The following is a 16,108-nucleotide window of genomic DNA, read 5'->3' on the forward strand; positions in this document are numbered from 1 at the left end:
CACTTTGACTTCTTTTTTAAGGATATCAGTTTCTCTACGAGACGCAACGGGAACGAGAGTTAAAATACAGATTAAACTCTTTATTTAGTAACGGTGTTCGTCAATGCCTAACGTTCATTTCTCTGAACGTTTATGACAGTCGAGTTCTGAAGAGACGATGGATGATTGCTTGAACGCATCATGTTGATTCATTCCCTCGGCTTCCTTAGCCAGCTTCTTCGGCCAAGACTGGCGACACTCATCGAACTGGCAGTGCTCGTGACACTCGTTAACGAGTTGAGGCTTACCGAATGTTAATCCTGCAACATGTGCACGAAGCTGATCGGAAACATTCCCCGTCGTTCTGGTGCTCGTTCCAACGCGCCCTCCATCCAATTATCATCGTCGGTCTGCTCGTTCGTCACGATGATGATCTCACCCTCACGAAATGACAGCTCATCCTCGTTGTCGGCCACGCAATCGTACAGGGCTCGACAGCGTCGAAGACCGGTCAAGGTGGACGATGTTGGCTACACGAGAAAAAATCGTGGAATGAGAATCGGGCAAGTGTCACAATTAACGTGCGCGTTTCAGTCATCTCGCAGAAGCAAGCACTTTTTGTTGCTTGTATCTTTGTCATAGGACGACAAGCGCGCAAGAATATTTATTCTTCAGAAAAACATTGGAAATTCTAGGAAAGTTATTATAAATTCGTGAAACGCCGTAAAGTTACTTTCATCGGCGTCGATTAAAATTCATTAATTCGTTAATAATTATTTTTATTCATAAAATTTACTTTCTAATTATTTACATTTTTTCAAATGAAAAGATGTAATAAATTAGTCGCGCGAAATTAACCAATGTTATAAACCAGATTATAATAAATAAATATAATTTTATTTTAATATAAATATGAAAAACTTTTAATAGAGTATAATTTTGTGTGTGTGATATACGTTTCTGACATTTTTAATACATACATGATTTTTTTATATACACGTATATAAGAATTCTAGAATTTCCAATATAAACATTAACATCATGCTAGTTATACGATGTTTAATATTCGAATAGCTTATTACGATAAGAGAGTTTTAAAGGGGATATATCACGATTTGGAGGAAGTAGTATAACAGATGCATTAAAGTGTTGCCAAACATAAATTCATTCGGGGAAATCCATGCGAAAATCAATATTTACAGTTATATATTTTACATTTTCGTATTTCCTAGATATATGAAAGTAGTTTAGCTACATAAAAGTCATGAAAAGAATACAATTTTTATTAAGAAAGTCACACGAGAGATTAACGAATTAGATAGGATTTGATAATCGGTCGAGAAAAATAGATGTTAGTTGCACACAATGCAACGCATTTCATATTATTATCAGCGGTCAGAAGACCATACAGAGTATGCATACAGAGTTATTTATAGTTCTTGCGGAAGAAAGATATTGTTATAATCGAGTAGTATCTTAACCGATAAGAAATATCTTTATACTTCAACTGCAGCAAGGTCGAAATGATTATAACGCGGAAATATCACATCCGAAATTTCGACATTATACAAATAATGATACGAACGATTGATCATGCAAAACAGTGTTACACTTGAAAGTATTATTGACAGAGAGAGAGAGAGAGAGAGCATAAAACTCTTATAATTCAGATTTTATCATTAATTATTGCTAAGTATCGATGTGATACGATTGCATTTTTCGCAGAGATTACATTTTTAAAAGGTAATTTCAAGTGTAACATGCTGGGTAATGTGGGATGACTGATGTTTACCAGATTCAAATTTAGGAGCAAAGATGAAGGCTCTTCGGCGTAGCTCTCTAGCCTGGATCGGTCCCTTCGCTGTACCAACAATGGTTAATGACAAACCATAAAGCACACTGATTTTGAAATTCATGCATTCTGATATCCATACACCGTAGGTAGATATTTTACATCTGACCATGTATTCATTTCAAATTGTATCACAGCGAATTTTATTTCATTTGCAATAAATTGCTCGATATTCTGCAAATTCTTCTCTTAATAATTTACTCATCGATTTTATCTCGAGAAATATTAAATTTAAAACGAACTTGATTTTGACACGTAATGCTTGTCGTAAAAATTAATCCACTGTTAAAAATATTAGTATCTTTGGGACGTTATTTCTCGCAATACTTTTATTAGTGAATTAGCAGTGATTATTTATATATGATTTGATATGAAGTGACAATGAGTGAAATGATTGGAATAATGAAATGATAATTTTTCTAGTTATTATACATTAGATAAATTTTTCAATTATTTTATGTTCACAATTAATATAAACGAGGATCAATTATATATGGTATTGTAAATATGAACGAGATGAGTATGAATAAGGGTCGATGTATATGACGTATGGTTAATACTACAATATGCGAAATACTCAAGCCTGCACGAGAGAAAACTACACTACGGAGGAAAACAACCTGTTAGTTATACCTTCCCCTACTGCATTAGTATAAACTTCGATTAAACGGCCATCCGGTATGTGTGCAAACAGGTAAGGTGTGAAATAGTGCGATAGTTGTATAATGTTGATATCAAACACTTGTTAGAAAATATATAGATGTAACATGAATTTTAATGTATAATAGTACCACTGGCAACCTCATTCGAAGATAAATTAGAGAAGTGAAAAAATCATATATGAGCGAGAGCTTTACATATTAGAAATAGTTTTTTTCAAAACGTTACATTCGCTCAACTTTTATCATATTCAAGAATATTTAAGAATATATCTTTTCATAAAATGATATCTATTAATATTTTGCATTTGTTAGGATATATTTGCTAAAGAACCTTATAATTTTTTTCATCGAGATATATTGAATTATTAATGGTATCTTGTGCATTTGCTGAAGCAGCTACAATCTCAGAGATCAATATACAAAACACTCGCTCAACTTCTCCTTTAGAACGATGTAGATAAATCTTGTCAAAATCCTAAATAAATTTTCATTTAGTATTTTGTTAGCTTTCAAATCGCCAATGAACTAAGACGTACGTATCAAATTCAGAAGAAAATGCTTACATTTAGTAAAAAAGAAAGGTACCTATCTCGTATATAAAATCAATATTTTCCCCAATTTTTTCAAAATCGCGAAATTCCTATTGAGACAATTTAAGTGCAACTTACCTTTCGCGGTGGCGGAATAGGATTGCCCAGACCATGATCCGAACACATGGAGCTCAGAGATTCACTGCTACGTCCATTGCTGAGTCTGGACGTGACGCCGGATGGTGCTGGAGGCGGTGGATTTCGCGGTCTCTGCAGCGTCGAGCTGTTCATTTTATCCATACCTATTCACAGAAAGAGACAGATACACATCAATATAGTAATTAGAATATCAGCAAGCTTCGCCTGTGAGATTTATCTATCGAATGTACCGTGTCCGGTTGACGAGTCGCCACTCGGTGATCTCTTATGATGTTGGCTATTTAGTGTGTTCAACGTATGCGGTAGAGTGTGTAAAGTGTGGCCGGCTAAAATCGGCTCGCTGGTCGTACGACTGTGCGTCGACGTAGCCAACGTAGGTAGCGTACCATAGTGCGACGACGGTAGTACAACACCGCTTGCGGTAGCAGCATTTCCGGTGGATGGCGGTGGAGGTGGCGCTACCCGCTTCTTCAGCGAGCCGTGGATGTTCAGTGAAATGTCCGGCGCCATGGGTGTGGGGACTACGTGAAAATATTGGCATCAAAATATTAGCAATACGAAAAGAAATTTAAAGTTAATTACAAGGCTACTATAATTATTATAAATGCGTTCGGCAAAAGAAACACTGTTCTTAGTTGTTTTGTTAATATAAAATATTAATATATGATATATATTATATTATATTATTATATATTAATATATTCATATATTATATTTTAACACATTGAATGTGTATATATTCATTATTATAATATATAATATATTATACAGTCAATGTGTCAAAATTTGCTGGATTTAAAGATAAGCAGGACATTCAATGCTCCTGAGTGATCAACTATTGTTATTACTTTTGCTGAATGCAACTTTATTCGTTAATTATTTTAAATCATAGTGCATTTAATAGATTTATTATGTAATATATGAAATATTAAGATTAAGAATATGTTAGCTTACCAGCTACAGGCTTTCTCGCTTGTGGTGGCGGCGGCGGAGGCATTTGTTGGCGATTCGTCGAGGCACTCGGAGAAGATCCGCTTTGTAAACTATCGCAGGTGCTACTCCGACTGCGCAATGTTACTGGGGAATCACCCGATCCGGTACCACCACCCCCGGCGTAAGACGGTGGTCTGCTACGTGATTTCTTTTCAGGCGTTAAGCATCCGTTCTGCAAGAGAAACATTTGCAATTGTCAATATATAATGATAGATATGTATGTGAATTATAAAATCAATATAGTGATTTAGTCTGTTTTAGATTAATGCACTTACTCTGTCCTCTATTATCGTTTCGTCATCAGAAAAATCCGTGGAACCCTCATCATGAGAAAGATTCCAGTCAATGTTTACATTGTCAAATAATGTCTTCTGCCTCTGGAGAGCATGACTGAGCTGAAAGTAATGCGTTAATTTTTTCGATTCTTCAAAGGAATCATCAGCAATTGTTTTAAGCGTATTTTAATTAATGATTATTACAAAACAAGTGGAAAAAAATATATATCAAAATGTTAAGCAAAAGTAAATTGAAAAGTATTTATTTCGTTAAAATTATTAAATTACCAATTCTTTGCAGGTATGGTGTCCCATTTCCTGGGCAATATCCAACGGAGTTTTGTCCTGTTTATTCCGATGTGAAGGATCCGCACCAGCTCGTAGAAGTAGTTTCATTGCTTCCGCTCTATCATGCCGCGCAGAAAGATGTAACGCCGTTTCGCCATCGATAGTTGCTCTATCGATGCCGCCACTAGGCATGTTTTGCACTAGGAAGTCCACAATGTGCAAACTACTGCCCATCTCGCGCAGAATAGCCAAGTGTAACGCCGTTTCGCCTACGTCCTAATCAAAATAAATATAGATTTTTATAGAATTTTGTGGAAAACAAAATGATTTTATTTAATTTTTTTTTCTAGGATCAGATGAATTATTTTCTAAATCTAAAGAAAAATTATCTCGACGTAAATTATATATTATAATTACAAGAGAAATTAATTATTAAGAGATTAGAACACGTTCTATCGCTATTATTTATTTCTGCAACCATGAAAGTTGTTTCTCTTAATCATCCATTCGGATATAGTCCTATAAAAAATGTCAATAGTGTTCTCACCGATGTTGGCAACGGCGCAGCAAGATCTACGTTTTCGGCGTAAACTTGTAAAAGTTGTTGTAGATCACGATTATTAACAGCATGCTCTAAATCGGAAAGCAAATCGCGCTCATCCGCGCATGTATTCATCACATATCTCTTGTCCACATATTTGGCGCGTATAAATTCGTATCGCTCTTCCCTAAAAAAAACAAAAAAATAAATACCGAATAAAACGGAAATTTGAGAAATGTCGAGTAATTAATGGATACGAGTACGCATCATCAAAAACTTTAATAAGTTTACTCACATCGTCGACGTCGGTGACGGTTTGAGATTGTGACGTAACGTCGCTTCCATCACTTCGTTAAATGCCTGATTGGTCATGTGTCGAGCGAGCAACAGTTGAGCGGTACCGACGTTATCCAACGTCAAGGATTGTATTCGCGATATGTGCACGCCCAAGTCTCGGTGGATGCCGCTGCACTCTATGCACACTATTATGCCGAAGTTCGTCGACAGCCACGTAGCATCTGAAAAGGAGACAATTGTCATTCGACAACAAAACGCATCCGCGAGAACTGGAGCGCTAGCAAAGTTGCCGCTTTGTTATGCGGAAACATCCGCGACAATGTTCCTACGGCCAGCGAACCGGAGAACGTTCGTGTCATCCGATGACAAAAACATTCTTTCGATGAAAAAGTCTTAATTTTAGTGTCTGATGAAGATGTCATACTTTGAAATTAAAGACAGCGACTACCTAATGATTCCAATAAAAAATTCTTATCATAGAAGTGTGATTTATACATAATCGGAGAGATAAATTATCTCTCAAAAAAGCTAAATTAATTCTCAGTTTTCTAATACGTCAATTTGATGGAAAAAGGCGCTTTAGTCACGCGCCGAGTATAACGGAGCGGACTTGGCACGCGTTAGAGAAAGGCCAGCCGCTAACAATCTACGACATTCAAAGTTTACCGTTCTGCGAGGAGCAATCGCAGCACTGATCGTTTCCGGGTAATCGCATAACGCATCGTATGACTGCCTGCTGCAGTTCTACGAGGCTAGGATTGCCACTGCCGGCCTCCGCCTTGCCGCTCGCATCGAACGCCCGCAGTAGGGCACGTTCCTTGCAATTCACTAGGACTGACATCCATGCGCGCTGGTCCGCCTCGTCCTCCGCTTGAAAGTGGTACGTCCTATTGTCTGAAATCGAAACAATGACAGTATTACGCGGCGTCCGTCGTATTGTGAGGAATCGACGGAGTCGCTTGAGCATCAAGCGTAATACTTACAACTGATGAGATCGAAGCCTCGTTTGTCGTCCGGCACCAATTTGATCTGACAGGTCAATAGATTCACCCTGGTGGGCGGTTTGTTCTCATCCGCGTGACAGATATCGAGGTATCCCTCCGCTTGCACAGCGCACCGCCTCTTCTGCCAGACTCGCCTCATTTTGCCCTCGCTCTTCTTCAGCAGGTGGCCGGACCGCGTGACACCGTGTTGCTTGTCACCTTGCAGCTGATGCAGCGAGTAACCAACGTTTGCGTTCGCGTTTAACTGTGAAATACATCATAAATGTTGTTTAAGATCTACATACGATATACAGAAATTTAAAATAAATAATTCATAAAATTTTTTAGAGATGATAAAGTGTTTTATTTAAAAATATTAGCAAAGTGTTTTAGCATGTAATTTGATATTAAACAGATTGAAACATACGATAATGCTTAAAAAAGAACGTTATTGTTCCGATGAAAGTGAAGAAGTCATGGTACCAATTAAAGGCTATTAAGTCTACTTCTACAATCGCGCTTTCCGTGACGAATTGATGTTAGAAAGAGACTTGGTTATCGGCAATGTTACCTCCTTGTCACATCCAGAACTCCTAAGAAGACTCCTAAGTTCCGTTAGTCGTCTCCTTTCTTCATCCTGCGTCTGTCTGATTTTTTGCAGCTTCACGCTGAGATCGGCTACGTACGAGCCGAAGTGTTCAATAGTCTTCAAACCATCCTGAAAATAACTAAAATCCCGAACAGATTAAATCTCGCCAGAGAACTAAATTAATGGCTTTGATCATTCTTCAATATCTTATATTTCAAAAATTAAGATTTAGAGATAGATAAATATTTTTTATGATAATAATTCAGAATGAATTTAATATTATAATCGAGATTAATACATAGATCAATGGATTAACTGCATTACACTCACTTCGTTTGCGCGTGATAATATTCGACTAGATGTTGTAACAACTCGATACCCTTCTTTGTTTTGATCTCATTCACTTTGATCAGATACTGCAAGCAAACAGAAAGTAATGATTGACACAGTTTGGCAACTCTATCTTCTCGCTCGTTCCTCAAATACACTTTTATCTTAAAAGCAATCTGCAAACTATCTCTCATCATTTCTTTAATCTTCATAAGCACAACTTGATCGAACTCCATCCATTTTACGAAGAATAAATTTCAGCATTGAATATTCTGTTAATCAGATTTTCAATTATAATACCTTTTATGTAATTGTTTTTATATTTAATTATTTAGTTTTCTAAAAATTTACTATTTTTATCTTGTATAATTTGAAGTTCTATTAATATTTTGAATATTGTTAAGAGAGAAAGAAAAATAGATTAAATAAATTTATTTTTAGAATGATAGAAAAATTTTTTCATCTTTTTTTTAATTATTAATTTTAATATTTACAATCTAATATCTACACTGTATTATTTTTCAGCGATTTTCAAAGAAAATATAAATGTCTGACATCTTGCACAGATTTCTATCGAATACAAAATATAAAACTACGTAGATTCCGCTGTCTAAAATGTAAATAAAGTTGTCACGTTAGAAAATATACATTTTTCAATCCGACACACGACAGTTTCTAAACGATCGGATTTCGATGCACGTACATACATTGATAGTACATATATACATGTCACTGGGGTACGACCATTTATATTTTCTGTTCGGATTTTTCTTTACGTCACTTACCTCGCACATTTGCAACTGAAACAATCTTCTCTCCTTCTCCATCTCATCGGCGATCTCAGCGGGTGTGACTTCCGTACGAATCAGACCGGCCTCTTTCGCATGCTGCTTCTTCTCCTTCTCGATTTTCGCGTACTTAGCCTCATAATCCTTCCAAGCCTTCTCAAAGGGCCTTTTCAAATCTCCCTTTACACCCCTTAAGTCACCTTTCAGCACTGAATCCAGCGGAAACATGACGATGTTGTTGATATTTTGCATCTAAAATCAAGAAAGGATCGATGATTAAATTCAGTGGATAGGAAATATATATTTTTATTAATTAATAAAATACCGTGACTGGCATATCTAAGTCACAAAAAAATCTAACCACATAAATCTCAAAGTGAAACAAAGAGCAGAGACGTTTTTATTAAATACTAGTTATTTTTAAATTATAAAGAGATACAAAGGTTCATATATAAAATAAAAAGAAAATTAAAATAATAATCAAGGCTAAGAACCCGTACTAGATGGAATAGCGTATCAAACAATTTAATTAGTTACAAGTAAAAATTAATAGACAGAAAAGAACTGTCATAATATACAATTTAAAAAGGTTGCGCAAAGAATGTAAAGCACGATCGCATACAATAAGTATTTTACAGACGTTTCGACTCTCTCCGAGTCTAGTTTTTTTATTAATCTGACTATTTAATGTATTTTTCAATTAAAAGTTTCTTGCAGTATAAATATTTTTAAATAGTTTGGAGAGAGCAGTCTAAAACTTGAATATATTTTATATTTTTAATTACATAAAATTAATATATTTATTTATTTATTTATTAAAGTAGAAATTAATATATTTATTTATTTATTTTTATAAAATTTATATAATTAAAAATATAAAATATTTTCAAGTTTTATACCACACTACACAGTAGTTACATGATCCAACAGCACGGTTGACACTGCGATAAAAATACCGCCGCATCAGTATCTATTAGATATAGACGTGAAAATATTGGTTCTTCTTATCTCTGCGCCGCGAGAAGAGCAAGAATTATTTCAGATTAAGTGAAGTACGATATTTTATCTATTTATCGGAATAACCAGCCTGACAAGACTTGGATGGGAAATAGTGATGAAAAATACGAGCTTTCAGGAATCTGGAACGGTAATCACGATCACCGTCTGATTCTAGCCAGTCAGTAAATAGTGAATCATCGTCGATTCACGTCAGCACTTTGCTTAGCCCGTCGCCTCACCCCGAATAGAATGCAGCTTCCTCTCGGAACCTGCTCTCCATCTCTTTCTTTTTCTTTCTCTTCCTCTCTAGGACGATCCCTCGCTTCACGACTCTGGACTCTTGTGAAAACTCGGCTGGAAAGCGCTCAAACGCGCCGCATAATGAGACACAATGGTGGATCTGACCCTATTCCGCAAAGAAAGTGGCAGGAATTCACAAGTGAAAATGATGAATTGCATTTTCTTTATTATTATTAAATCGGATCCGGAAAATAATAAACAAGGTTTCATCTAATTAATTGTAATCATCTTTATATAAATAAAATATTTAATTTTTTTAGCAGTTATTGTAAAGATTATCAGGTCTTCCAAAAGATAAGAATGATCAATGTTAATCTTTTAAATCGTATAATTGATTAATCAATTAATATTGCTTGTCTTTTATTCAGAAAGAAAGATTACGGAGGTAATTACGAGATGTACAATAATCTTTGTATATTTTTGTAAATATTAGAGTGATTGAAGTTATTTATTAAAGAGACAATTCAAAGAGATAAATTCAATAAATTTTTTAATTCCGTGAAATTATCTCGAGAACGTAAACGTCAGAGAGAAGAAACTATTCTTCTGATTCCAATTACGGTTAATCACATCGATCAGAAATAATATCCGATAATCCGAGTTCAATTTTGAAAAGGCTCGCAGTATTCAAGCGTTGGATATTACTTCCTGCTCTCGTTGGATGCAATGCGCGAGTTAAATCGAAGTCAACATCGATTGCAAATAAATTCGAACCAATTGCACGTGTGACGTCATCGCGATGCCTGTAGATGGTCGAACGCAATGGTTCGAAACTCCAGGCGGTCGGCGGTAACAAAAAAAAAAAAAAGTAAGAATCGCATTTAAACGGCAGAGTTTAGATTCAATCCGCGATCGGCCTCGATACGTCGGGAACGCGGAGAGCCATTCTGAAATCGCAACCGAGGCGAGTGGCACGTTTAAAGCCCTGATAAATATAAATTCGCGGTCGCTCGTGCGTGATAGAATCTAGGAGAGTTTAGTATTTGCCCTCTCTCTCTCTTTGTCTCTCTTTCTCTCTTTCCCATGGCTTATAAGCGTGCACGCTTCACTAAACGTAATTATCCCACCGTGAGACGTTCCGATTTGCGCTGCATAGACTAACCGCGAGCTTAGGAAATTGTCGGAAGATACGCAGAACCAGTTTAAATCCGCATCGTCCGGCTTTTAAATCCACGCCCGGAAATGTAATTACACCCTTTTCTCCATCTCTCTTATTTTTTCGCTAATTCATCGGAAGAGATGTTTTATCCAAACACATTTATTATTATTATACCGTCCTTTTTTGCCAATAAAATAAAATACCATGCGTATGATTAGAATTTAATATAAATTATCAATGCAATTTTTTAAATAATATATCCTTATTGTATAAAGCATACTTTGTGCATAACTACAACTCTCTGAACTTTCTTTTTGCATAAATGAAATATGATTAAAATAAAAGATACGTTATAGGCACGTGTTCCGGTCTCGGTATTATACTTCTCTTTACGTGGGAGCGTTTCTTCCGTCTCTAATATTCGCGTCTTCCGGACCTTTTTACGCGGGACATCCTGTTAACGTGGACTTGCTGTATAATACGTCGCTGAATCGAGTTTCTTAATTCAACGAAACGACGGGTAACCTCAGGCGAAGCCTGAAGAATAAGAGAGGAGCCACTGCGGCAGGAAATTACGAGCGAGCGCACAGAGAGTCCTCGCCTCGTGTCAGCGTATAATAATGGGGATAGCTAGACGTCAGAAAAGTGAAAATATACGAGCGCGGAGAGATTTTTAGTATTTGTCGTGGAATGATATAATAGACGGAGTGCATCTTGCGAATAAAAAAAAAAGTATCTCTTCTTCTCGAGAAAACAAGCAGTTTTACTTTTGCTCAGAAAAGAAAAAATTCCAAATATAACGACATAACTTGCAATGGGAATATTTACTTGGCATGTAAAAAAGGTGCAGTATAAATATTTACTTGGCATGTAAAAAAGGTGCAGTATAAATATTTACTTGGCATGTAAAAAAAGGTGCATATAAATATTTCGTTTTGTACACAACGATGCGATCGTCGATGTTTCACCATGTGCATGCAGATAGTAATTCTGGAATTCACGATGCATGAAATTCTCTAATTTATTTCATAGCGATACGAGTACTGCAATCTGAGTGCAAGTCATAAATAAATATATCAAGCTGACAAGTCGGGAATCCAGAGACAAAAAGTCTCGTATGTTCGACAGCTGGGAGTTAGTTGAATGTTGGACGCGGAGAAGATTAAGCATCGAGAGTTGGGAGTTTACCGTCGTACAAATTTACATTCATCCTGTATTCATCATTCATCGCGACCCAGATATCCGTATACGAGGCTATACAATCGCAAAGAGGAGGAGCAGGAGGATGAAAAGGAGTTCAAAGGTATAATCCCACGGTGATGGAAAATAGTTTCAGCGGAACAATTTGCTTCCCTGACAGGACGCGTGCCGTGAATGTCATACGTTCCCGAGGAAACGCGGCCGCAAATCCGAGGCTCTTTCTCGAGCAGCATGATCGATCGTTAATCGGGAAAGTTGAAAATCTCTCGTGCAACCGATGTAATCTTACCGCGGGCGCGAAATTTTATTTCGTCGCGCACGCCAGCGCACGACCGGCGCACGCTTTTCATATTGATCGCCGGTTTAGAGATTCTATTTTTGCACCTACACCAACGTACGTACGTACGAAGAACGTACTATGCTAGGCTAGGGTCGTTGCCATCGGTTGACGATGGACCGTGAAGAGATTTTTCCAATAACGCGCATAAACTGCAATATATCGAGGTCGCATTTATTAATATCTCCGCCTGATGAATCGTAAAATTAAAGGAACGTCGAAACGCTTCGATGAAAGTGCCAACAATGTGCATTTTCCGGGATCCTTCTTCGAGAGCAGTCATTTGAAGATTTTTTTTATATGTTTAATTACGCTAATATCATGCATCCTTTTAATTGTGTCATCTCTTCGATGCCTTTTTCCCTGTGAAATTTGCTATTTTAAATTTTTGGAATAATTTAATCCGGTAAAATACACGGCTAAAAGTGACAAGAAGCGAAATATTCTGTGGGTCGCGAAGGATCATCAGCACGGAAAACACGAAATATTCCGTGACTCGCGTATGTGACATGTTAATATAAATTTCGCTTGTGAGGCACGTACCAGAGTTTTCATGAGGGCGCTCAGTTCCTTCGTGACCACCGCGAATTTGAGGAAGGCCGCGCCTATGTCCGGTTCCTGTTCCTTTAGAGCGGCATCGCCGAGTCTCTCCAACGCCCTTCCTAAGTACACTTCATTGTCCACGTGAGCTGCAAAAAAACATATATAATTAATTAAAAATAACGATTACATATTACTTAAATTAAAATATTATATTTATTAGATTAAAATATTATAAAAAGAAATATTTTATTTAATCTAAATATTTTATTTTAATTTTATTTAATCTAAATATTTTTTTTATTCATAAAAATATTAAGGAATTTTAAAAATAGTACATATCATAAATATATGCAAATTTTTATACATTTACTACGGATGAAAAAATCTAAAAAATTTATATAAAACCATTTTCCTCTTGAATCTTAACGAATCTATTATAAAACAGACAGATCTCTCTCATTCATACGTAGCTTTATCGCTTTATCTTCAAAAGCACGCCGTATTTTTCTCCTCTCGAAATCGTTTACGTTGCTCGTAAAATTTCTACGCATTACACGAATATTAATTCAGACAAATATATAATTGCATTATTAAATGCCCGCAATCGAAGTTAATTCCTACGCTTTTCTCTTACACGCAGTACGGTCTGTATTCTGAATCTCACGCATTAGTCGTGAGAAAGATGGATAAAACGAGAGAAACGCTAGGAGTATATAATTTTACCCTCTTCTACTGCAAAATATCACATATTTTACGCAGATCCCGCATTCCTCGCTTTGAATTACGAAGCAGCCTTGCAAGGTTGCGACGTTGAGTGGAATGCACTCGTGCATTAAACGTTGCACTCTCTCTTCGCGTTCTATGATGTCGGAAAGGGATCTTTCTTCCTTCCCTGTCTCCTCTCGCGCGATCCCTTTCGCTTCCCGAATCTCTCAAGATCTGCACAATCTCAGCGCGAAAAGCTCGCATCCCGCTTTCCAATATTCCAATAATTCCTTCCTCTTCTTTTCTTGTCGGTTGCCAACTCTCTTCTCTTTTTTGCCTTTCCTGCCAACTTCCTGCAAAGTTGCTCGACCGATATCTCCTCTCGCATGCAAGTACATACATATATGACCGAGAGTATGGAATCTCGCTGGAGAGCAAAGTGAAAATAAAAACGTTTCGCGTCCGGTTCGATGAACGGCTTCTCTTTCAGTGGGAGAAGCTCATTTGTTTTTGTCGGAGACTTACGCGTGTAATTTTATCAGAGAATGATATAAACTCTATAAATTCCCAGCTTGAATAATATTTCATATTTTTATTCTTGTAAATCGAACTTGTGTAATATAATAATTTTATTATCCTCCTCCCCCCTTTATAGAATATACAAACTAATTGAATTTCTAGAAAGAAATATATTAGAATTTTTGCACAGAAAAAAAGAAGTGTCAAATCAAAACTTATATACTTCAACTAACGCGTTCATTGTTTCGTATATACGCAACAATTTCTAATTTTCTTAGAAGAATTTAATAATTTTAAATTTCAACAATATTATCGTCTTATTTTAATATTGTAATTGTCACCTCAAGAATATATAATTATTTAATTCTACTTTAAGAAAATTATAATCTTTGATTTAAAAATGTTATTTTCTATCCAACATTGTTTCTTTTCCATTCAAGAAAATTAAATCTTAAGTCATGAGAATATATTTTTCTCAATTGAACTATATAAAATGGCTTCATTCAAATAAGCAATTATTCAAGCAATATATTTTTCTTAAATTAACGCGATATAATCTCATTTCAAGATTTCCATATTAAAACTAAATATATTTTCAAAATAAGAATGTCCTTTTTTTCTGTGTGGGCTTTACTTTTGAAATAGTTTCAAGTATTCTATCAATCTTGTGTCGGACAATCTTTTTCGTACTTGCAATAGAAACAATGCCATAGTTTGTTATTCGCATTTTCAAATCATCGAATCCTTTGTCCCGTCCCTCTAAGCGATGCTTCAATTTCCTCTTCCAACTTGTTTCCAAACTCTTTCATTTAATATAACTGCATTCTCTCTCTCTTGAAGGAGAACTGCAATCTGATTGACTCCGAGTAATGTCGAAAAGCGTTTATCGCTCGACTGAAGGGAGCGCATCCTCTGGGAGAAATTTCATTAGCTGAAGGAAACTTTTCAACAGGATGTACCAAAAGACGTGGAGGCGAAAGGGACTAAAAGGTATTGTCCTCGTGTCAAGTGACATTCGATTCACCCGCAGTGCAATGAATATAATCGTGGTCCATCCGAATGGATAAGCTGGCGGGAGTTTGTTCACTTCCGGTTGATGAAACTTTCAATTACATTACCAGAGGAAGTAAAAACAATTGCTTTTATCGAAAACATGACTACGACATGGAAGTGTTATATCGTGTTCTTTTTAAAATTTCGCGTGAAACATGGTTATTGGAATACTTTGTTTAGTCATCAAATTTGTACGTAAAACAAAATCTACGAAAGAAGAAAATTAAAAATTCCCATTTGAGTGTGATATATATATTGTTACGAGTCTCTGTAAATCAAACTTCCGATTAAGCGTCCCGATATTTCTTTCCCATTTGGCATGGACGACTTCCTTTACACCGAGTCCATTCGTCTTCCGTGCATTTCTCTCCCTTTTAAAGTTCACGAAAAGTATCACATTTGGAATTTATCAGAGGGGGATAACTCTGTAGAGCTTTTCGCGAGCTACCCATGCGATTCGCGTTACCATTTCCTCCTCATTCTTGTTTTCAGCGTGAGATTTATCGCAACGCCTCATTGCTCTCTCCGCGTCGCCAGGAGATTATACAGAAATTCCCGGAGAATTTTGTGTGATCCTATGACCTAACAGTGTCGTAGCTTTTCATGGCATCGGGAATGCTAATGCATCGCCTCCTTGAATTTTTCAAACGCCTGATATTACCCCGAAAATATCTGGAATTGTATCTTTCATGAGCAAGCATAAAGCAGAGAATCATACACTATTATACTTGTATTTTATTTGTCAACAATGATTATTTATCGCGAAAAATGGAGCGGCAAATTAATTTATCAAAAAATTATTATATATTTTACAGTTAAATATACGAATAATATCCAAATAATTTTTTTATACTATATGAATTTATTTATCTAATTTTATCTGAATTTATTGTGACAATTTTTTAGAATTGTATTTTTTATTGTGACAATTTTTGTAGAATTGTACTTGTTCGTCGAACAGTTGAATTTCAGCACATTCCCTGTGTTTGTCAGCGAGTCGCTTCCGCTAGAAAGAGTTTCGCGAATATCGGACCCCCCTCATTGTCTCCTGGGGACAACACGCGTCACGGCACGTGATTCGCACCCG

General features: G+C 36.2%; 1 protein-coding gene and 1 long non-coding RNA gene across 5 annotated transcripts in view; one reads left to right on the forward strand and one right to left on the reverse strand.

The window, feature by feature from the left end:
• Positions 1-205: 205 nt before the first annotated feature.
• LOC105248960 (arfGAP with SH3 domain, ANK repeat and PH domain-containing protein) overlaps positions 206-16,108 on the reverse strand; it is a 40,415-nt gene continuing 24,512 nt past the window's right edge. Inside the window, exons 3-17 of one of the 4 annotated variants that reach the window (XM_011254069.3) lie at positions 12,745-12,890; positions 8,264-8,518; positions 7,479-7,564; positions 7,131-7,287; positions 6,560-6,824; positions 6,243-6,470; positions 5,575-5,797; positions 5,286-5,466; positions 4,739-5,014; positions 4,451-4,570; positions 4,137-4,347; positions 3,569-3,703; positions 3,162-3,325; positions 1,772-1,840; positions 206-509 (exon numbers count right to left, since the gene is read on the reverse strand). In XM_011254069.3, the coding sequence (XP_011252371.1) occupies positions 294-509; positions 1,772-1,840; positions 3,162-3,325; positions 3,569-3,703; positions 4,137-4,347; positions 4,451-4,570; positions 4,739-5,014; positions 5,286-5,466; positions 5,575-5,797; positions 6,243-6,470; positions 6,560-6,824; positions 7,131-7,287; positions 7,479-7,564; positions 8,264-8,518; positions 12,745-12,890 (2,732 nt within the window). In that variant the 3' untranslated portion in view covers positions 206-293. Of the gene's footprint in view, positions 510-1,771; positions 1,841-3,161; positions 3,326-3,412; positions 3,704-4,136; positions 4,348-4,450; positions 4,571-4,738; positions 5,015-5,285; positions 5,467-5,574; positions 5,798-6,242; positions 6,471-6,559; positions 6,825-7,130; positions 7,288-7,478; positions 7,565-8,263; positions 8,519-12,744; positions 12,891-16,108 lie in introns of all 4 variants that reach the window. The other 3 variants (XM_011254067.3, XM_025410216.1, XM_011254068.3) reach the window with 3 other exon arrangements.
• LOC112638444 lies at positions 11,914-16,056 on the forward strand. Its single transcript, XR_003123001.1, has 3 exons — positions 11,914-11,967; positions 14,809-14,958; positions 15,983-16,056. It is a non-coding gene; the product is annotated as an uncharacterized LOC112638444 (long non-coding RNA).

This window comes from Camponotus floridanus, unplaced genomic scaffold (genome assembly GCF_003227725.1).
Source record: "Camponotus floridanus strain SB8 unplaced genomic scaffold, Cflo_v7.5 scaffold30, whole genome shotgun sequence".
Classification (NCBI taxonomy): Eukaryota; Metazoa; Arthropoda; class Insecta; order Hymenoptera; family Formicidae; genus Camponotus; species Camponotus floridanus.